Source organism: Columba livia, chromosome 4 (assembly GCF_036013475.1).
Source record: "Columba livia isolate bColLiv1 breed racing homer chromosome 4, bColLiv1.pat.W.v2, whole genome shotgun sequence".
In the NCBI taxonomy this organism is placed as follows: Eukaryota; Metazoa; Chordata; class Aves; order Columbiformes; family Columbidae; genus Columba; species Columba livia.
Window position 1 is genome coordinate 69,498,201 of NC_088605.1, and position 23,932 is coordinate 69,522,132.

Consider the following 23,932-nt stretch of genomic DNA (forward strand, 5'->3'; position numbering starts at 1 on the left):
AAATCAGTTCCCAGAAGCCAGTAGAACAAATCTATAGATTTCTGGAGAGCTATGAATAATCAAACATTATTTGTGATAGTGATAAGTAATTAGAAATAAAGAAAAACTGAGTCCAACTTTTTAATACTGTTGCATGACAAGAAATCACAATGGCTATTTAGGATTTTCTTCAAGCCCATATTAATTCTATATTCTTCTTACATGTGCTTAGCTGCTACTTGAAGGCTTTCTGCTCTTTTAAGTGTCACAGCTGAAGTCATGTATACCTTATATAGACCATAGTACAGTGCATCTGAAAACCCATAGCTAGCATGTTTGGAGGAGTTGCAGCTAGTCATCAGATCTATTGTTAGCGTTTTTTCAAGTTCATAAGTTCATCTTTCTGTGATTCTTTATTTCCATATCTATATCTATATATAGATATCTATATCTGTATATAGATGTTCTATACAGAGAGATATAGATACGGTGCCTACTGTGAATTCTAAGGCCTGTCTGTTTCTATTTTCTGCATACCTACAGATAAACAACAAAACGAACGTGGTAACCAGCCCCAAGGAAAATATTCCTACCCCGGCGCTGGTATACCTGGAATCTTCCTTCTCATGCTATCTTGACACTGTCTCCTGTTTGTTCTTTCCTCTTTTTTTGCTTTTTCATGCATTTACTCTGTTTGCTTTCTAAAAACAGGCTTTGGAAAAAGTTTTTGTTTGAACTATGCTTATTTTTGTGTGTGTGAGGAAGTCCATTAGAGCGTGTTTATTAACAGAAAATGTTACATGGAAGCTGGATGCGGTAGAGTCATAGCATTTGTAACCGTAGTTGAAGTTTTTGCATGCTGTGCCAGAAAGTGAGCAGAATGCGCTTTGTGTTGCTCTTAGCTCTTTGCCTGATGATTGTTTCCATCTTTTTAATGCTAACCTTTTGTGGGGGAAACACAGTAATTAAAAAAAAACGCCAAACCAACCAACCAAACAAGCAAAACACCCCAAAACCTCTGTTATTTTCTCTGGTTTTGTCTTAGTATAAGTACTGATATCAAGGAGAGCTAACAGGATTATTGCTAGGCAACCATAAAATAGACCTTATTCAGATTTTCATTCCATATTTCCTAAAACTCAACAGGACTTTGCAAGACTTCACTGAGATCAAGAGGCATCTAGTGCTAAACACTTTTGCTTGTTCTCTTACATGTAAATCTGCCAGACACATTACTCATTAATAAACTCCACTAGGAACATATTACTAATGAGAGTGCTGTTCATGAATGTTTCTAGTGCAGTCTTGCTTTTATTAGTAGCTCCCATTTCTTAGGGGCATACATGTATCACATGGCTTACAAATATAAATGCCAGTGCATAAGTACCTGACTTTGTCACATATTATTTCCTGTGTGTCTGCATATATAGCTTTGAAAATGTGCATAATTCATATGTATTGGGAGAGGTTTTTCTCTTGAATTGTTTTGTGCCACTGGCACTGAAGCATACATTCCTAAGTAATTTCTAAGGACCTGTTAACAGGTTTCCTGCATGAATATATGGCAGTCTGTTCCCAGACACAGACATGCACAATAGTCCATACTGAAAGTGCACTGGCTAACTGCCATTTCAAAGATTATTTGATCTGTTTTTAAGGGAAATGGATTTGGGGAAATTACACTCTAAAATGACGTGAAGATCTGCCTCACTTACTGCTGCTCTGCCATAGCAGCAATTGGTAGTAATCTATGTCTTCCAAAACATGCTAGTGTTTAGAGATAGTTAACTCGTCCTTAATCCTTATCAATTCTGTATTTTTATTTGATCACTTAATACTAATACAAGCAAACATGCTTAGGGAAGAGAGGTCATTTCTGGCTTTCTCGTTTGTCCCAGCTCAGACAGGAAAACAAGCAAAGCTTTTAGTATCACTTTGTGCAAAAGAGCCTCTGCAGGTCTCCAGAGCTTCAAAGCCCTCTATACATTGGTCATGAATAAGGTCTCTGCATGCTGCTGCATTAGGTGAGATGGTCTTTTTTGCTGGCTTGCTGCTGAGGAAATCTGTGTTCGAGACATCCAGTTTCACCCTCTGGCAACAGTTAACATTTTGGCTCTTGTCAATGTTCAGCGTTTGTGAGCTGGCTCTTCTTGCACTCCCTCACACAAATGAGAATGTATTTACCAATGGGAACTCTTTCTCTCTTTATTTTGTTCTTGCTCAGGAGCCCCAAACTACAGTAATCCACAATCCTGATGGAAATAAGGTATTCAGAAAGAATCAACTCCATTTTGCTTTTCCACACCACACATTCCGTCCACTATTCCACAACAAAATAGGGCCATTCCAGGAATTTATCAAGGAAAATCTCATTCCTGCATTTGTTACACCTGGTGTCTGTTGAGCCTGTTTTCATGTGTGTTCACCTGCTACGTGCGTCCCGCTGGTTGCTCTTGGGGGAGTCGGTGGCGATGGCAGAGCTGAGTCCCCTGCGCAGCCGGGCTTGGGGAGCCCGGTGTTTCGTTTCAGCCAAAAGTGCTGCAGCCTAAATAAAACCAAAGAACGCTGTTCTCAGAGTGTGGTGAGATTGTACTGAGAAGTTTTATGTGCAGTCGTCACCTTAGATACAGATGTCATTTCAGTTTATCCCATCTGCTGTTTCTCAGCATGCTTATACACCATGTTGTGACGTGTCGTTTGCACAGGACTTTGGTTTTCTTCCATAGCATCACTTAATTTAAAAAAAAGTAACATTTTAAATTACAAGGAGGTCTTTTGATTTTCATGTTTTCTTCATGCTTTTTTTCTTTTTCTTGTGGATTGTGATGGTTGCTTTTGGCAGCTGATTCCTAAAATGTGTTTTGTTTTGTTTTTTTCATGCATGGACTTGAAAAGGGACGGGAAATATCATCATTTACATATAACATATGTTCCTAGGTTTCCTGGAAATAATTTACTCTCCAACAAAAAATTCACTGTTTAAAGTATTGATCTAAAGATTTGACATTTCATTTCTCTAGTCTTAACTACTTGTGGTTATTTCAAATGAGAAGGATTGAATTTGAGTGAAAACATAACGCATGCAGACATTTCTTAAGCATGAAAGTGCTGATGGCGTGGGTTGTGCTTGTGTATTCCATTCCTTCATGCACCTTGCATCTGTTGAACATAGAGCTTTAATTTTCATGTTACTACTTTTGCAGCTCCCCAAGTTTAAACTCATAGGCAACAAACACCCTGTGTTTGAACACTAGTCTAATCTTTATCGCTGAAGTCCACTAAAGCCCAGAAACCCCAGATCAGATATTGGCGTGACTACATCTACTTGACTTTATTATGTAATCATCACAATTAAGATATTTAATGTCCCAAAAGGTCACGGCAGACAAGCAAACCACTTAATGCAGAGAGTTACTCCTAAATTTTTCTGAAAGACTGATCGTTGTAGTATGGCAACTGGAGTGGATGCTTCAATATTACAGGCTACATCTGCTGTGTGAGCTTGTGCATGGTGTTTACAACCTGTATTTGTGTGGGGGGGGTTGTTTACTTATAAGTACTTTATCTAATATTTTAAGTGATGGAGCATGATACATCTGTGTAGAGTGAAATGTCTAACACCAGCCAGTTCAGGAAAAGCATGGTGACTTGTTCAGTTTTGTTTGTGTGTGAATTAATTCATGTAGTTTTATTTATGGATGGACACTCATTTTGTTTTGGGTTTTTGTTGTGTTGTTGGGTTTTTTTTAAGGTCTGAGTAATGCATTAACCTTTATGAATATTCCTTCAGCCTTGTGAGGACACAGTAAATAAAGGGCACTGTCATATTTACATTTATTATTTCATTGTAAAATCCTTTTAAGAGTTAAATACAATACCACTCTTCTATCTCTCAGATAAAAAATAAACCCGTTAATCCTTTTTGCTGTTGAGCTGTGTATTTTTTATATATATATATATATATATATATATAGTTTCTACTTTTCAAGAAAATGTACAGATTTAAAAAAATCAAGTTTAAAATCTTTCCAGCTTTCTAAAAATGTGTGTCTGTTAGATTTGACAGTGCCCTGTTGAATTTGCCTGTAATATTTCATGTTTCTGGTAATTCCTGAAAGACTGAGATCCAGTATCCTTGCCTTTTTAACAGTGTGGTGGCTTAAGTGCAAACTGTCTGATACATGAGTCATTCCTCTACATGACTGGTTGTTCAAAGAACACTACTGCAAAGACACCTTAGTTTATCAAAGTCTTTATCATCTATTTATCAATTCTCCGTCTCCTTCAAAAATGTTTTGGCCACATAACCAGTATAAAAATTATGGAATCTGATCCAATGTTCTTAAAATCACTGAGAGACACTGTTTTAATATACATTGCATAAGCCATATGAGCAGAAAAACAGTTGTAAATTGCAGAATGGAGAAGTCTGCATACTTAGAATGGAATGACTTATTTTGCACAGTCGGTGTAATCACTAAGCTTAAAATGGCAAGCTCTCCTACTTGGCTGAGGTAATTCATATAACATTTCATATGGACTTTGTACAGTTGGATGTTAAAGAAAAATATTCCTTTACATTCCTGTGAAGTAAAAGCATTAGACAGCAGGAAATGTATTTCTGTTCCCTTGTGTAGAGAATTACAAGGTTTGACATCAGTTGCAGGTGGAAATGTCTTAATCATTGTGTGGCCATTTGTTCGTGAATTACATCCCACCCTGCTTCAAGGCTTTGCATGATATCTGTAACTAACTGTAATTCTCAAAGGCACGCAAATAAGGCTTGGCTTTTTTTAATACATTCTACTTATATTTACTTGTCAACAGGAATCAACAGAGAGTTCCAATACAACCATTGAAGATGAGGACGTGAAAGGTATGATTTTAAGCTTGAAACATTTGGAGAAACAATAACTTGAGTTATGGGAATTTATCTCGGTAGGTCATTAAACACAGAAAGCTCTAATGAATCTTAAGAGAGAATACTGTTTTTCCTCATTTAAAAGAAATTACTATTATGCTCTTCTGTGTTACTTCTGACATGTTTCAGACTTACCTTTGAGTTTTCATTTCCCAAAACACCATTTGCCATGATGTTTTGGAATGAAGAATATAAAGTTACTGCTTATTAACTAAGATACAAGTTCCAGTAATAGTAGCAGTAGATTAAAAAATGTGTGAGTCAGTGCTTTGTAACTCTTAATTTGTTTATGTACTTCTAGCATGCATTTGTGTTTTGGGTTTGTTTTTTATGTCATCACCATTTCAATTTTTATTCTGTTCAGATGCCAGTGTTTTTCATGTTTCTCTTTTGTTCTGTCCATACAATTCCTTTAATCTTCTTTTTTCTTTAAAAAGCTAAAATCAGTTATTTTTTTTTAAATAAAATTAGTTCTGTAACCTCACAGATACTGATTTTGTTTCCATTGTTTCCCCTCTAATTTTTACACTGCGATGTTACTCATACTTATTTTAATAGCATTTTGTTTTAAAACAAAGAGTTGTTTTGGGTTTTTTTTTAAAGGGTAATAAGTTTGTGTACCTCTGGTTCACAGAAAATATTGGTTTTCAGCCTCAGAGAACAATGTTATGCACACAGGTGAAATGCAAACCGGAGGTGATAGTAAGGAAAATGTGGAGAATGGGAAAGAAAAGAGAATTCTCAGTGAAACATTGTAATTTGGGGTTTGCTTTCTGTTGGAAGTAGTACAATGTGTAAGTCACTGTTAAAAGTGTTAGCAAAGTTGTACCCTAAAATAGAGACTTGAGTCTGCTGACGGGCTTCATTGGTTTCTGGAGAGCGTGGGAGTGTTTTAAAATTCAGAAGATTTAAAGACAAGGTAGTTTGAATTGTATCAAAAATGTCTAGTGCTTAGTTTCTGGTGGGTAGGATAGGTGCTAGGCGTGTTTGATAAAAATATCGGTATTGCCAGGGTGATGAATTGGTAGTGTAAGTATGCAAGTGTAGTCTCCAGATAGCAGCTGTCCATGGACCACAGTGTTGAAAACACAGATTTTTAAGTACGCTGCGAGATACATTGGGCACCACATCACGGCAGCTGAGCTGGGGCTGGCACAGGACAGCAGAGTAAGCCTGGTGCAGAGCCCAGCGACTTGCTGCTGCTGCTGCTCATGGCGTGGCGCTTGGAAAGGCTGAGGAGCTCAAACTCCGGGTGGGCTCACCCCCACGGTCTGCTGCACTGCAGGGATTTCCTCTACTTTTGCATAGTTGCTATTCCTTTGGTGGAGATAAGATTTTCTATCTACTGCTGGTAATGATGCAGCTGTAAATTGTGACTTACATTGCTGTATGAGTGGCAATTAGCTTTAACTAGCTCACCAATGTTGACGATTTGTTCTCAAAGTTTCAGTGAACCATTTCACCTGCACTTGAGCAAAGTCTTGGGCACATTAACAGCCAGTACCCACTCACTTCAAATAACAACCTAGTAATAGCAGATTGAGTTAATGTGATATAATGGCTTGGAGAACAATTACAGGTATCTGCAGCTGATGCAAAGGAAAATACAGTGTAATTTACCTTTATTCATAACACTTTGTGTTTCTTCCTTCAAACCATTATAAGTAGTTTAGTAACTAACCTCAGTAAATGAATAATTTAATTATAGGGCCTCTGCATGATGTATAACATGATGTTACAACCATAGGATTTTTGTCTATAAAATTTTGTCTGAAGCTTAGTGCACAGAATTGTATCTCAGGAATACAATTATAAGGAAAAAAAAAACACACAAAGATAAAAACAACACAACAAAAATGTTTTGTCTAATTCTTCTATATGATTCTGTAGTATCGCAGCTAAGATTAGATTGGATGGCCGTGATATACTTTATTCCCAAACCAGACAACAGGATCTTGCAGTAGTCACAGGTCTGAGAGATGAGATGCTGGTTGTGTCCTTCTCTTTGCAGTAGCTTAGGGACGGGTGTAAAATGTTTAGCGGATGAAATTTTCTGTTATTTTTAGGTTCGTGACCCACTGCTACCTAATAGTGATACAAAGGTCATAAAGCGGATAGGCCAGTAAGATGAGCTGAGGCTGTACTCCAGAAGGACTGTTGTGTTGTGTTGTACTCCAGAAGGACTGTTGTGTTGTGTTGTGTATTTTCTGGAGACTGCAGAAGGAGGAGCTGAAAGAAGTTGCTGTGCTTGCCGAAGAGGAGGCAGAGTAGTGTGGTGTTGCTCTTCACCTGCTTTGGTGGGAAGGTGGGACGATCCTGATAACCTCATACATTGATGCAGCTGTTTCAACATCTGGTCCCTGGCCTAACACATAGCGGTACCACTGCCCTGTTCACCAGACGCCAGGTGCACATTTTGTTCCAGTGTATGGGGATTTCATTTTCTGTTTCATTAGAAAAACAATATAATCTCCCTGTCATTAATTGCTTTCAAGCTTGCTTGTTTTTCACTGTTTAGTATTCCTGTCACACTTCCAATCTTTGCACTGGAGGCTTCTTTTCTGGTTCTTTTGTTATAAATTAAAGCTAACAATACCCTTAGGGTCTTACTTCTAGAATGATTCAGGGAATAGGCAGCCTTGCAACCCTGACAGCTGTTATAAGTTCAAGCGTAATGCTTTAACAGGACACTTAGGAAAGATATTTTCCCCCTACATCAAACTTGACTTCTGAATGTAGATTTTCTAGGACAACAGTGAGAAAGCTGTTGTCAGGAACAGCTACTGGCTTCAGCTGGAGATAAGATACTGATAGGACAAATGGATGTCAGAGCAAGCAGAGAGAATTCTCTCAGATTACTGACTGTCTAGGTCCTTGTGTGTATGCTCAAGTTCGTGTTTTTCACCAAACTGAACATCTAGAATGAAAGTTCCCCACCTGAGATGATAAAGGGCCTTAAAAGTTGATTTGCTTTTCTTTGCAGTGTGGAGTACAAGAGGGGAAGAGATGCTCTCCTTCCTATGAAGGAGAAGGGAGACAGGGATACAACTCTGGAACTGGATAGCGGTATTAGTGTATGTTTTATAGTATTGCAGTATGGCCCACACTTCACAGAGAATGACTCTTCCTCACAAAGGTGTGCAGTCTATACACTGTATCCCTCTTCCTGTTGTTTTAACATTGTGCATAGAATGCATAAACAGGTACAAGGTTCCTTTCTTTGTACAGATGACCAGCCTACACATATTTAAAACATTCAGCTCTGCATTGAGTGGTTTTCTTACTTTTTATTGATTATGAGAGCCTGTGTGCTATACAGTATCTCCAGCACAGTTGGTTTTGTGTGCCCTGTGGGAGTGTGTGTGCATATGTATTTGTACAAAGTATTACAAATGTTATGATTCATTAAGAAAGGTATCAATTAAAAAAAAAAAAAAACCCAAAACCAAAACAAACTTAAATCTACGATCAGAAATGTGTGTTTAGGGACATATTGTTACCTTCATACCTATCAGAACACTGCATACAGTATTCTCTCATATCAGGATCTCATAATATTTTTCATTTCTGGAGGCAGATACTTTAACTTGAAGACAGTAAAATCAGGCTTACTTTTCATTTGTTGTATATTGAGAAGTTTTAGTGTCTGTAACTTTGTCTTGTTTATGTATGTATTTACATCTTTTAGGTCTGGAACATATTTCTTTTACTAGAAGCAATATCTGGCAAACTGTAGTGAGCTTTAATAATTCAAGGAATAAGCTAATTCTAGAATTTGAGTCTGAAATTACTTGAAGCTTTAGCTCAGGTTCCTTGCTGACATAGATTTCTGACATAAAGCATTTATCTGCATGGCAGTGATCCCCTCTGAACATAAGGAGAGGACTGAACAGAAAGAACATACTGAAAAATGAGCTGAAGGCAATGCCTTCTTCCACGGTTGCTTGTGGGATTTCTTCCTCTAGTAATGAGACTGGAACTCTTTGGCAGCATCTCTTTGATATGAGATTGATATGAGGGTTTTTTCGGTAATGCTGTAGAACACCACGCTTACTTTTGGCAACCATGCACACAGACTTTTACAAAGCTGAGTTGTTAAATTTATCATGGTAAGGAAATCTAGATTTCTCATGGTGTTCTTTTGCCCCTGGAAATGAACTCATGAAAACAGTATTAGGAATGATGGGTCCTGATGGGAAAAATTGCTGAGCTGTAGGGCACTTGCAGATTAGATAGATTATGGCCAATCTGTGCTATTTAATACATGTTTAAGATGCATAGCTTAAAAAAATTAACCATTCAGGAGGCATGTATTATCATATATTTTGCTAATTTATTTCATTGTTTTTGTTTAAAAGTAGAAAGAAACCAATTTAAACTAAACCATCTGGAACATACTTTCCTATAGAAAAGCCTTTAAATTGCTAAGAACCTTTTTTTAAGAGCTCTTCCAAAACCCTATATATCTCAGTACTGGATGGAGGGATAAATCTGTGCTGGCATCTGAACAGAGTCATTTATGGCTACGACCTTTACAACTGTTCTTTGGCACCCACACTGCCTCCCAAAACTACACCATTAACATTGTTTGTGTGCTCAAAGATTTTATAAGTTCTTGTTGCTTGTAATTAAATTCTCGTTATTTTTCTTTTGGCCTTCTTTTTTTTTTCCTTCCTTCACATCTACTTGACCCTCATACAGCTCTCACAAAGGAGGGTGACACGGAGAGGTTGTGTCCCACCCACCACTCCTCTTCCATTGCTTCTTCACCTCACTGGTCGCCACCCTTGCCGTGCCCCGGCGGCCGCTCCTGCTGCCAGTGCCTGCTGAGGATTCTCATCACACTCTACCTCTTCATCTTTGTTTGTTCATATGTTGTGTTTCTTTCCATCAATTCAGCGGGCAAGTCCACGAAAAATGCAAACTCGGAGAGTCATTCGCTTGAGTCTGAGCTCTCCCACTCCACTCCTTCCTCTGTACTGTGTAAGTTGAGAGGCTCATCTGTTCAGATGATCTCTGTTGTCTCCTTCTTTTCCCTCCCCATCATCTGACAGTAGCACAAAAAATGTCAATACTGTGATCTGTCTGATCTAGGAATGACCTTTTCTTAGGGCTTATAAAAGTACCTATTTATTTATTGGCCAGGTTTTATTAATTGTAAAATTATGTCATCAACTAACAGCAGTGTGAATAGGTGTATATTTCAGAAAGTTGTACCTCGCAGAGGTTAGTCTCTACAGTAGTTTTTAGCTTAAAGATAGATGTTGCTCTCACCTCTGGCTTAGATCCTGGATATAGGGTCTCCAGATCAGTTACCTGTTACGTATGTCATCAAGTTACTTTCTTTAGCATCGCCGTTGGTATGCCAACCTCAACGCTGCTGTAACAGCTGTTAGCTTGAGGCATTGATTCATGACAACTGGAATGTTTCACGCTCTGCTTAGGAAGAGACTTGTGATGGTTAGTGACCAATCAACTGTAAAGGAAATCTTTAGGGTGAGGAGACTATGTTTCAACAGTTTATATATAAGAAGAAAAGGGCATTGTATTAGCAGCTTATATATGGCAGAAACGGTCTAAATAGAAGCATTTCTTGTTTATAAATTAATTCAGAAATTCTTTAGAGGGTGGGGACCTTGTGAGCTGAAATGGGGAATAACTTCCTGGGAACGCAGGCTCTGCTTGCCAGATTCTGATCTGGCATCCTATGTGTGTTGGGGTAATTGCACTGTACTAAGAACAGGCATTTGCACTGATAAAGGTGAGATCTGCATGGGCCCTCAAGGGCTGCGTGCAATTGTCCTGAGCCTTATTTTAAATTGGAGAGGAATTTTTCCTATGTGCAACTAATGCAGTTGAGAGGGGAATCAGTCCTGGAGATGATGGGCTGTCTTAGCTCACGACAGGTAGTGTCAAAAGGCTAGCTTTATTCTGAGGGAGCAGCAGAATAATTTGGCTTTGGCAGCCTGGAGTTGACACTAAACAAAGAACTGCTGCATGATGGAAAAGCTCCTCTTAATTCTTTAGATTACTGTTTTGACAAGTGGGGATCAGATTTTTTTTCCTGTATTTGTAAAAATACTTCTGAATCAGTAATTGACCATCTAATGACCGAAGAGGAAATTAATGATATGTCTGTCAAAGTGACAGTCGATGATGAAGTACAGACTTTCTTGCGCAGTGGTTAGAAGCTGTTCTTGTGATATAGCCATATGCTGCACTTTGGCAGGACGTGTTAGTAGCATGACTATATATCAAACTAGAACTACAAATACCAACAGTACAAACTACACAGAACCTTAAAAGTGAGAGGAAGTAATAGAAAAAGCATGGACTTGTGTAATGTTCAAAGCAGCCAGTAACATATGCCATAAGGCTTTTGTTCCATCTGCAGTATCTATACCCAGATGTACCCAACATTTTCAGATCTGAATGCTTGCTGCCTCACATTTCCTCCTTCATTGGGGAGGTAATAGTGTTAATGCCACTATTAATATTTAAACATAGATGTTGCCAAATTTAGGAAGAGAGGCACCTCAGATAACACGACTGTTCTTGAAAAATGTAGATTCTTTTAGTTTACCTGAAGGAGCGTGGTGTAGAAATGCGATAGTATATATACACAATGACATTTTAAGACAGTAAGTGATCTCTCATGTATTCTCTTCTTTCTGTAACTCCAGAAACAAGCACTTCTTTGCCACTTTATTCCACAGGAAAAAGAAAAATTCTCAAAAACTCTGTAAAATAAGTGAAAATGTAAATCAGTTTAAGGAATACAATAACAATCAAGTCAAACCACTGCCTGCTGTGAGGCAGGAAAAAGATTATAATGTGAATCCATTCTGGTAAAGCTACTTGGTAGAAATATGATGGTACTAGTCATCTGGTAATTTGCCTACCAACTGAGTTTTAGTTAAATGATTTATGGATTAGAAATTTAGAATTTGCCAAAACACTAGTAGGCAAAACACCACAAGTTAACCCAGTAGCTGAATATGCAGCAGACTGAATATGCTTCAAAATAATTTCATCCCAATAACTGGAATATTGAAGTTAGTTCAATAACTAAATTTAGTGACTAAAGGAACTGTAAAGTCCCTGTAACACCTCACCTGTTCTCAACTAAGTTTCTAAAATGTACTATTTTGGCATAATATGATTTTAGAAATGTCCATGAAATGCTGTGTTTTCTGTAGGGTTCATCTATCCTGCGACTTGGGGAACTTCAGAAAGCCGAAAGCAGTTTTAGTCTACTAAGAACAGGATTAATTCAAGTACAGATAAAAAGAACTTAAGTGCTGAGAGAAGACATTAGGAACATGATAGGCTGTTAGGGAAAAGGTACTGGTGTGGCCAACAGAAGATGCATTCGGGCTAAAATCATTTGGAAGTAGAGTTTTCTTGCGATAGCTCTAACAATCTGGTTTAGAATACTGAGTATAGAGGACTCTGCAATATTAATATAAATGGGCTCCTGGAGTTGTATACAGTGGGCAGACTTACACCCACTAGAAAAAAGATAACTGCTATAAGCAGCTATAGTAACAAATTTACTAGCAGTGAACGATATTAAAAAATCAGTGAATGTTAACATTGCTGAGACTTTTTTGTAAACTACATGGGAGTTACTGGGCTTGTCAGAGATAATGGTAAAGGCTCAAGTGATTAGATTTTTAATTTACATCACAGGAGAATTCAAGTCTGTTGTCAAAAAGCATGTCTGAGAATTTAGAAGAAAAAATGATACAGTGAAGTCAGACTGCAAAGCTTGGGATGGGAGTGGGGGCGGGCAGAAGTGTCTGGAAAACAAGGAGGTCTCCAAAGTTGCACTGGATAATTAGTCATACCTGGCAGCTATTCCATGACAGCACAGTGGTGAGAAAGTGGGAACCAAACTAGTCTACAATGTGTAGTACGAAACTGCATTTACTCTCTGTTTGTTGGTAAGGAGCAATTATTGTATGTATAAGTTATAATTACAAACAAGAAAAATGCTGATTTCTTAATTGGTAAACTTGATAGGTTTTAATCTGCTGTCGCAGATGTGGGAAAAAGATGATGTAAATGTGGCATATTGGGTAAAGACAAATTGAAGAAGGATTATCAGTTAAAAGCAAGCCATGGAAATTAAAAATCATTTTCAGCCTCACGTGCTTGAGGTATTCAGGAATATATTTTTAAAGGTAATACAGTTTTGCTATGAGTATAGTAGGCAAATACCACTTTTCTTAGAGTTATTGTTTAGGTATTATTAATATTATCATTTATTTCAGCACGTCTTATGCTTTTAAAGCTTATTTTAAAGGAAATCTATGTAGAATTGAGGATTATTATTGATTTTCCATTGTAAAACACTAGTGAACAACAGGGTTTTTCTGAATTGGTAGAATAATTGTGCAAGAGCAGAGTTTAAATAAAAATGCTCACAACAGCAAATCTTGTTAATGTCTCAGTCATCAAGACTTCAAGCATTATTTCTTGAGACAGCAGCCAGATTCCATGATTAATGTAACATGTTGAGAAACCGTAGTGCAGTATCTTGTAAGTGCAGAGGCCATGATACTGCTTTGTTCTGACACTGTAAGTGATTTGTCATTAAAAAATAAACATTTGCCAACATTTTCCACACTGTATACGATGGTAGTGTAATTTTATGGTAGCTCCAAGGAGAGAGCATCTTTAGGAATAACTAATTCCATATAAATAAAAAGAAGCTCTGTAGTGCATATGACAAGTTGCTTAATATCATAATATGATAAAGGTAATGTGTGTATATATATATATATAAAGGTATGACAAGTAGGAGATGCACTCGTTTTGCTTGATCTTTTTTGTCAGTATAATGTGGAAAAGTGATTTGCTGGGATAATTTTTCAGATATTTGCCTACATATCTAATGAAGTAATTGTTTTTTCATCGGGCGAGTAGTAGGCTTGCAGATTTTCAGAAAGGTGAAAGAGCATCAATAGCCAAAAAAAAATCTGAAACCATCCACCCTTATAATAAATTGATGAATAAGAGTGAATGTTTGGAATCAGCAGGCATGAGGAAAGAGATGTTACTCATCAGATGACAACCCAGATGTCTTAGTTCGTATCAAAGTTTAAGGTATTTTGTGCTACAAGCATGGAGAGGAGAGGCAAGATTCAATCTTCTGGGCACTCAATTTGGACAAACTAAATTAACAAAACTTAATGTAGTTTTGACAAAATTAAACTAAATAAAAGTCCCCTGGGACGTGCCTTGTCGTCTGAGGGTCTGGGTATTTTTTATGTACATCCAGGATTCAATCAGTCAGTTATTCATGCAGCACCTTCTTTTCTTATCTTCACAGAAATTACTTTCTTGGAATATTTGTGGGATAAATTAAAAGGGAAAATATCAACAGAGAACTTAAAAATATTGGTGTGAATAGAATGGCTTTGAAAAACATTTTGTGACATTTGCTGTATTCCTCTCCGCTTCTGGGGCAGCAGTACCTGCTGTAAAATTGATTGACATCTGGTGCATTCACATAACTAGTGTTTGTTATACAAGACAGGATAATATTTGTAGTCTCTTCCTCTTTCTTTTCAAAGTGTCAGAGTATAGAAATAATATTAGCGGCTTTATTCTTTCCGTCTAATTGCTATTTGTTGGTAGAGAAATAAAGCTAGGTTCACACATACCGTGCCATACAATTTTAGCAGGCCAATTGTCACCTTGATGAGGACTGTACCATTTTTAAATGATAGCACAGTGAGTGCTATCTATTGTCTCCCCAGATTTAGATCTCCTCCACAATGTAGATGTCTATATTTGAGCTAGTTGTCTAGACTTTCTTTAGTCAACCCAAATAGGTCAGATGAGTCACACTTGTCTTAGATACCTATTTTAGGATATGATGAATCATGCCCTGAAAGTGCTTATTTCTCTCCATCAAATGTAAGGGAGGGAAGTTGAGAGAACAAACTCACTTGTCGGTACTTATACATGTCTAAAACGTTGTGAGATTAATGCACATTGACGTCTACAAAGATATGTAGTTAAGAGTACTGAGTCGAAAACTTTAAGGGTTTTATTCTTGAGAAGCAGCATATGAGCTAGTAAGAAGCAGAATCATTTTAGTAATCTTTCGAGTTCATGTACTAATCTATAAACGGGCTACTGCATAGGTGCCTTACTGCATAGCAGGTTTTCATCACTATCTGATTCAAAGCAAACGGTAGTAAGGGGTAGGCATTTCCCCAATTTGGGTATTATTTGAAAGATGGGGGTGATTGGTCTTTGCTCTGGATTTCACAGGCCCTGTTGTGAGTGGTGTCTGCACTGCAGTTAGTTGATAAGCTATTTTCTTAAAGACCAAAAATATTTTTATCCTTTGGTATAATAGTATGATGACTGTTCCTAGAGTTATTTGGTTTCAAAAGAAACATGTCAGAGAACAACTTAAAAAGTGTGTTCATAGTTCTGTAAGATCAGTGGGGGTAACTAGTAATCATCCCAGTATAGTAATTACATAATCATCTAGACTATTAATAACAACAAAAAGATGCTCCAATAGTGGAATGAAGCATAAAGTGTTTCAAATTATGTTCATAATAAGCATACTGGTGTCAGTTTTGAAGAAAATCATGGGTAGTATGGTAGTCAATTATACCAAGGATTCTAGGATTCTTCTTTGTGTTTCAAAAAACACGAAGTTTCTGGTATGTGTATTTCTGAAGATATCCTCACAAATCCACAGCTCATTTTTATTCTACACCTTCTCTCTGCAACTAAAATGTCAAAGTATCTGTCATTTGTGTGTCGTTCTTGTAGAATAAGTTTACAAATGTTACCTGGGCTAAAGGAAAGGAAGAAAAGCTCTAGAATAACTGGTTTTGCTACAGTGGTTTTCAACGTTTTTTTTTCCTATGATATTTTATTTCACTAGCTGTGAGATTGCATCTTGTAAATTTAAAGCGTTTGTAGTGTTAGATGCTTTTTGAGTAAATGATCTTCTTATTTTGTGTTCTTCAGATATTGGCATTAATGGTGTTCTTTAATTATTAAATATTATCCCTAACCTGTAGCTGAGTGGGAAAAAAGTAGTGAAATATAGCTAGAGGTTAATAACTAATTTAAAGTCAACATACATTCTACAGCAGTGCTGCAGAAATAATTCTAGCCAGTGTTAGAATATGTTCTCTTTTGTTCTTTTCTTGTTTGGTCTTTTTATAGATGCTCTTCGTAATATTCTTGCTTGAACTGCCTTTGTATCAGTCATAAGTATCACCTACTCGCTTGCCAAAGCAGGGGGCTTATTATTTTGAATTGCTGAGATCTTATTACCGTAAGTCACCATTGCGACAGGGGTAAAGGTTATATTTAGAGAGTAGGTCCATGATCTTTTCTTTAATGGATTTACTTCACCATATTCTAGCAAGGAATGTAAAAGCTACCATGCAGGTTTTTCCATGCAAGTTTGACGGTTTTGGTAGCTTTCTGCTGTACTATCTGCATTCCGTTTCACTGTTAGTTTTCAAGAAAATGGCTCAGCATCTTTTAACTTCTTTTTACAACACTCTTCCCTCACACCTCAGTAAAACACCGAATGTATTTTTGCTAAGTAATCGTTTACTTATAGAGATTATATAATTTTATGCCAATAGAAAACCATTGCCATATTCTAACACAGTATAAATGCATCAGGCTTTAGTTTTTCAATTGCGTCTTACATCCCCCTTAGAAAAATTAGCTGAATTAGTTTTATCAGAATCTCTGTACAATGTTTGAGTTTTCCTGCTGTGTCTTAAGAGTTTTCTGTCATTTATCAAACTCTCTTACATGCCATAAGTCTATATATTGCTCTTGCACTCTAAACATGTGATGGTGTTTTAAAGGGAGAGAATAATACAGTCATAATACATGTATTAGTAGTTCATTATGCCAAAGAAACTGCATTTTGGTTCAGTCCCATCATCTCATCACATTGTGAGAGCATACAGATCTCTAACAAGTTTTAACCAAAACTGAAGGACAGTATTGAGGAAATTCCTACTGCTTATCAAATGAAAAGTATAATAGCGTAAATTTGCCACTGCACATGAAACAGCATAATTCCCCTAGAATTCAATACGAGCAAAGTCTACTATTGAATCAAAAAAAAAAAAAATCAATTGAAAATGGTGATTGTAAGTGACAGTTATCTGGCAGATGGGCACTGGCCAGATGCCTCTTCCCTTATGCCTCGTTTGTTCACTTGTCCTTGTGTAGTTTGTAATGTGTATTTAGATAGAAAAAGAAATCAGGGGTTTGGTAGAGCACGTGTTATGTGGAGTCCATCAAATTTGTCACGAGAATTCGGTCATTTTCTTCCTGCTTTAATAAATGCTAATTCTTTATGCCAGGTGTTGTCAGCAATAGCAAGATTCTGTTCCTACCAATACGCTTTTCACCTTAGTTCATCTTCAGTGCCCTCCTATTTCTTCCTTTGTGCTAAGGAAAAGTGCAAGTATTTGACTTGATTCCCGTGTCTGCCAAGCCATGGCTATATTTTCTTCCTCATCTTCCCTTAGTGCCTTCCAGTCTCCTTCCAGTTTTCTGCTTGTATTCCATTCCTCCTTGTTGACCTGGCCTCCCTATCTCCTGTCTCATCTTTCCACCCTTGCTAAACCCCTATGTCCTAGGCAATATACTTAGAGGCTGAAATACTTTTAGCATGTATTTGTACTCTGTTTCCCTGCCCCCACATGCATACCTGCACAAAAAATGTTAAAATGTAAAATGTTAAAATAAAGAAGATCCCCAAGAACAATCCAATAGGAGGTTTGTGTAAAATCACAGCAGCTACTGGGATTTTTAATGATTGTTTGATATCTGATGCTACTGAATGTTTCATATTGCCTTGTTCTTTACCGTCTTTTTCTTATAATGTTCACTCTTGCTCTCTAATGAGTATGGGCTGAGAATGAAGTGGGGTTTTGCACACACAATATGTAATGTCTGGAACTCCAGCTTCTAAATTATACTCTACCTATGTGTTTGACTCTTTCCGCCAATGAGGTTCCATACCAGATGACTAAAGAGAAAGAAAGCTAATATTCTAGTATGTGTGTAATAATTTTGTGTTGCTGAAAGGGAAGAGTAGCATAGTTGCTTTCATATACAGAATTTCATGTGGTGCTTGTAATTGTGTAGAAAAATTGAGAAATTAGTTGAAAGGCAAGTGATCTGGCAACATCTTTCTGTTCTGACAGCCCCCATTGTGAACCGCAAAGTCTTTCCACAAGTACTGGAAGAAGTGACACTCTTGCTGGAGTATGATAGAAATGTAACATTTTGATTCACCCAAAACATCTTTTTGAATGTATGTGTGCAAAGCTTTCCATTCTCATTTAAATTGAAATCAAGTTGCAAAATCTCAAAGATTCACGAAGAAACTTCTGTCATTCACACACATTTAACTCCTGCTACTGAAGGCAAGAAACGTTGCCAGTGAATCAGGTTACCATCCAACTAAATAGAGCTGTGGCACACCATTCACTTAAAACAAAACAGAACACCTTAATAAGCCTCTGGGCTTGGTTCACAGAATGTTGTGCAACAGAATATGTTCAGATACTCACTGTTTGCTTGCTGTTGCCTGTCAGAATGTGAGTTAACATGTGAGTTAACTATGGGCTTTTCATGGTAAAACTTGGAAAAGAAAGGACCAGTGGTAGTGAAAAAGGGAGTATTGACAATTGTCTTTAGCAAAAGTGAAAGTAAAAGTACGTGTCTATGTGGTTTCATGTCTCTTGGGTGTGGAAACTATAGTACCCTTGTAGGCATTTTCATTGTTTACACAAATCTAAGAGATATCGAATAACACAATCTCATGATTATTTAGCAGCTCATTTTTACCTCATTCTCCACTGTCTGATTCAATAATCTGTATTTTTTCCAGTCTGACTGGAATGTATTGCTAAGTTATTTAATCAAATCTTTTAGTTTAGTTATATGGACATACGGTGTAGCATGGAAAACTTGTGGTTTCCTCACTCCATGAAGTCTGCATATTCTGCATTTCATTTTACCAGTCTTTCCTAACACTGCACCATTATGTCTTACTCAACTGTCCTACTGCTTGGCTTGTGCTGATGATGCCATAACAACATCCACAGTTTGGTCTGTGTTGTTTAAATATGTGACAATGGAGCCATTGCTGATCTGCACTCAGAACATCTACTCCTTAAAATTCTTTGTTGTTTCCACAATCTTTGTGAAATATAAGGCAATTCATACTCTAAATATTTTCACCCATCATGAAAACTAGTAGTCAAGAACTACTCACAAGAAGTGTTTATATCCACTTCTTCCTCTATCGTCTCTTTCATTTCTGGTTCCTTATTGATGCTTTTTATCTGAATATATTAGGCGCACACTTCAGAAATACTAAAAGTGATGGTGCAACATAAAAAAAATGAAAAAGCTTTTTACTACCACAATGCCCGTTCTTGCAGTACAGCACCAGAGACTTACATTCTGCCTGTTCTCCCCAGATTTTATTTTTGAAGAAATATGTGAATGCTCTCAGTACTTCGGTTTTAACATTCCAAGCATGTTTCCATGTGTGTGTGTTAATGGGCTAATTCATGTGTAGGAGTGCGCAGGAGAATTGAAACTACTGCTTGCACAAGTGATCTAGTACAGGCTGGCTGCTTGCATTTCTTTTTATTTCAGGCTGGGTCTTCCAAATTTATTTTCCAAGATTTAAGAAGAAGTTGAATATAAGTTAAATATTTGCAAATGTACTGGTAGAATTTCCCTCCCTTATTTAGCATTAAAGTAACAAAAATCTGTATTTGAGAGCAGTGCCACTCTGCTTGAAATTCATCGGTATAATGATAAATGTACAGTGCAAAAATATAAAACTTCTGTTCTTCAAAAAAACAAGTTTTTAAAAGTAGAAGTCAGCTTGCAAAGTGAAGCCAGTAAGATTTTCCTTCTTGTGAAAGTCTTCTAAACTTTGCCCTCCTAGAGCAACTGGTGTTAGTAATAATCATACCACTGTGCAGGAATTTGCTTGCAGTGTTTTAGTGTCTCCTATCAACATTAATAAATATTGATCCGTGAGCTTATTTCTTGACTGATAAAGAAAGCAGGAACAGTTTCACGTACTTTTGCCTTTGAAGCATATGCAAACACTGTGTGAGTTTGAATATTCTTACTAGGAATACATACTCTCTTGTTCTTAATGTAATATTCTTTTGTTACTATTTACCATTCATTATTATTAGTTAGTAGATGTTCTGTAATATCCCCAAATAATCTGACTGAGATTTATAGGAACATAGACGAGTTAAGCATTTTACAAGCAAAGGATAGTCACAACCTCAGAAGTCAGAGCTGAAGGACACTGTGTTGTAATTGGAGCCTTGAGGGTGTGTATGCGTAGTATGTAATCCAGAAGCTTTGCACCAGAGGATCTTGATTATAGGCTTAGAGCCTAGATTCCTCTTTACTTAAATAGACGCATTGGGCCAAAGAACACACCAGTTGTTACAAAGATTCCTGAAAACCAGCATGATACACTAAAAAGCTAAAGGCCCTGTGTGTATATGAAACATTAGAGCATTGCTCATAATCCAAAAATCAGTTTCCTTTAATTTGAAGTTAAGAGTTGGTATTTGGGTTTTGGTTTGCTTTTTAAACAGCAGGTCCTTCAGTGAAGGAAAGAAGGCTTGAAGTGTGATAGAAAAGTGGATTATTTTGACATGTGTGTAATTTCCTTATGAATACAGGAGTACACTGAAGCCACAACAGTGTAAGGCAGCAATATAACACGATGTCCTTTGGCCATAGACAAGAGAAATGGCCATTGCGCCAGCTGAGGAATGACAGAATTACCTTTGTTAGGGTTGTTCTTCTGACAGCCGCTCAGCTGTCACCTTCCACTTTGCCTTCCATTTTAAGAGTTGTGTTTGTATCTCCTTCTAGCTCGTAAGCAGGAGATTATCAAGGTTACTGAGCAGTTGATTGAAGCTATCAACAATGGGGACTTTGAAGCTTACACGTAAGTTTTCTCATTAATTGGAGGGGCTGAGGAGATTTCATGTATGTCAAACTGTATATGTAAATATGCATATTTATAGGTGAGTGTGTGTCTTTGTATTCATGTATTGTTGAAGTTAATTCTCAGATTACCCCAAAAACACAGGACATTTCATCGCTGCTCTGCCTTGGTTTAAAACACGCATGGTTGACAATTTCAGAGGAGGTGCCTGTGTAAATCAAACACACTACTCTGTCAAGACAGGATCATAATTTTGATGCAAAATATGCAGTGATCTATCTTGGTATATTAAAGTAAACTCATGTTTGCCATTTAAAATCCAGAAAACACAGCAGAATTCTCTTTTAAGAGAAAAATTGTATGCTATGTAGAGATTGATGTTGCCTAGAATGCCATTTGTGCTTCAGAGTGTGAAAGACCGCATGGAATTCAGGTGCCATCATCCTCTACTGAGCACCAAGCATTACTGTGCAAGAATGTGCTGGGCAAAAGTGGCCTGATTTCTCTCTCAACTTTTTTCTGCAAAGACAAAAATAGAAGCAGAGGAAAGCCCTTTCCAGCATTTCTTTTGGTGTCCTGTGTTTCTGTGGGTAGATCGTGTCCTGTTGCTGCACAAGCCTCACAGTGACACTGCTCGTCCTATTTAAAGATTTGCCAGCAGTAAGCGCTTGTTTGGTGTGATCACATTAAAGCCTTTGTATAAATGTCAAGTGGAAACTTATCCCAAATTCTTATCTAAATTTTGTCATTAAAAAAAAAAAAATTGTTTAAATAATGATGTGATACATTAAAAATACCCTTTGGATTGCACAGAAGTAGTTTTCAGAGTTACAAGTGAAAATTCCTAGTTCTAATACCATTCACTTGTGGTGCCATCTTTGGCAGTCTTTCTTTTGGTCAAAATTATTTATATGGAATCTAGTCCACCTGAAGCGAGCTGCGCAACTTACTGATTTAAGTGAAACCAGAATTCTATCAATTCTCCCCATTTAAGTTCTTTTCCATTGTCATGTCACAGGTAACACGTCTGGTGGGAATAAAGGAAGTTTTAAAAGTAATGTCTCCCGTGTTACATAGCTGTATGTGATAATTACAGAATTTCCTCCTTTCCACAGAAAAATCTGTGATCCAGGCCTTACGTCTTTTGAACCTGAAGCTCTGGGTAATCTAGTAGAAGGGATGGATTTTCACCGGTTTTACTTTGAAAATGGTAAACATTCCTTTTTCATCTCTATGAATCTTCATTTGTTCCTTGTTATTCGTTTCTCTGGTCTAATCAGCATTTTGGTTTAGAAGTTAATTGATTTGGGCATGGGGAAGGAGTATTATTTTTTTCATTCAGAGTTCTGCTATATACGTTTTTCCATCTGTTTCTGCTGCACTCATTCACACATCATAGGGCACTTTGGATAGCAGAGGAAAGTTTCAGGGATTTGGAAAGAGAAAGCCAAGATGTATAAAAGAAAAAAACAAACTGTAGATAAGTAATTCTCATACATTTTATTCCATTGGAGAAAAGAGACATCATGCTGTGAATATACTTAAAAGAAAGGTCCCTAAATCATGTGATTTCAGTGATTGGGACTAACGGTCAGCACTCCCAGTGCGTATGTGATGTATTGGGGAGGACATTGTAGTCACTCAGTCTACATGGCTGAGGGTCTGATCAGCTGTCTCTTCTGTATTGGTTTCTGTTTTATTTTAAATTTTTAATGTATATTTTTCAATATATATATTTATATAAATATGAAAACCTCAATATATATACTATATATTACAATCTTGTCAGCTATAAGAAAGAAAAATTACCCATAAAGTGGATTTAATAAAGTTTTGGAGGATCAGGTAATGTAGGTAACCATTTTAGAGCAGACGTGACTCAAAAGGAAATAAAATATAAATGAAGATACTGGCTCATCCAGTAATTTCTGAGAAATGCCAGAGCATAAAATGGGGTTATTGTATTCCTAAATTCTCTTCCATCTCCAAAACAGCTTTTTCTGTATTTTTCCTTAAATTGTTTCCTTTCATTATCACTGCTTTTCAGTTTTCAGAAATCTCAGCACCTAATAAAATATGTCACAGGACTGAGTTAAAAGCTGAATTATTATAACTGAAAATATTAAGTATGAATGTCATTAGACAGTAGACACAGCAGTGAAACTCATGTTCAGAGAACAATGAATTGGGAAGCTCAAGATAGTGGGTCCGCCTTTATTTAATCAATTTATATGGATTAAATTATATGCACTTTGAATACTTCCCTTATAGGAAAGGGGAAAACATACTTTATATTGTGATTGTGGTTATTTCTACTATGTACTTGAGCTAGATGTCAGTCAGGTTTATCAGTGAGTAATTTTTACTTTGTATCTGCTAAGCTTGCTATTTTTGTTTTGTAAGATGAAGTGAGGTGAGTTATTCTGGCTTACAGAGAGAAAATTTAATTTATCCATTGTCTGTGTTTGTTTCATAGCTTTGTCCAAAAGTAATAAGCCAATCCACACCATTATTCTCAATCCTCATGTCCACCTCGTGGGTGACGATGCTGCTTGCATTGCATATATACGGCTGACGCAGTACATGGATGGAAGCGGGATGCCAAAGACTATGCAGTCAGAGGAGACGCGGGTCTGGCACCGTCGGGATGGGAAATGGCAGAATGTTCACTTTCACCGTTCAGGGTCACCAACAGTACCTATCAAGTAAGAGACAATTGGGACCACAAGCTATGTAGGTCAGACCAGATAGTGTAATAAATAGCTGCTTTGGGCCTTAAAAACTATGAAACTGCCCTGGATAGTGTAATTTCTTGTGGTCATTCATGCAGTGTGTATTATATTCAATAACGTGCATATAGTGTTGGTGCAAATATTTTTAAAATTATTGTTGTTCTTGTTTTCAACTGTGATGCCCACTGATCCAACTCAGTCCCTGAACTGACAGCTTCAAGAGCAGAAAAATGTTTTAATGTAGATAAGGCTTGATGGAAGTCACACAAAATAGGACTG

At 37.1% G+C, this 23,932-nt stretch overlaps 1 protein-coding gene across 32 annotated transcripts in view; it reads left to right on the forward strand.

The window, feature by feature from the left end:
- CAMK2D (calcium/calmodulin dependent protein kinase II delta) overlaps positions 1-23,932 on the forward strand; it is a 160,297-nt gene that overhangs the window by 129,940 nt on the left and 6,425 nt on the right. For 7 of the 32 annotated variants that reach the window (XM_065062245.1, XM_065062251.1, XM_065062249.1 and 4 more), the window contains 7 exons: positions 523-582; positions 2,204-2,245; positions 4,807-4,855; positions 9,800-9,883; positions 20,846-20,921; positions 22,037-22,131; positions 23,398-23,626. In XM_065062245.1, the coding sequence (XP_064918317.1) occupies positions 523-582; positions 2,204-2,245; positions 4,807-4,855; positions 9,800-9,883; positions 20,846-20,921; positions 22,037-22,131; positions 23,398-23,626 (635 nt within the window). Of the gene's footprint in view, positions 1-522; positions 583-2,203; positions 2,246-4,806; positions 4,856-9,799; positions 9,884-20,845; positions 20,922-22,036; positions 22,132-23,397; positions 23,631-23,932 lie in introns of those variants that run through there. The other 25 variants (XM_065062271.1, XM_065062266.1, XM_065062265.1 and 22 more) reach the window with 6 other exon arrangements.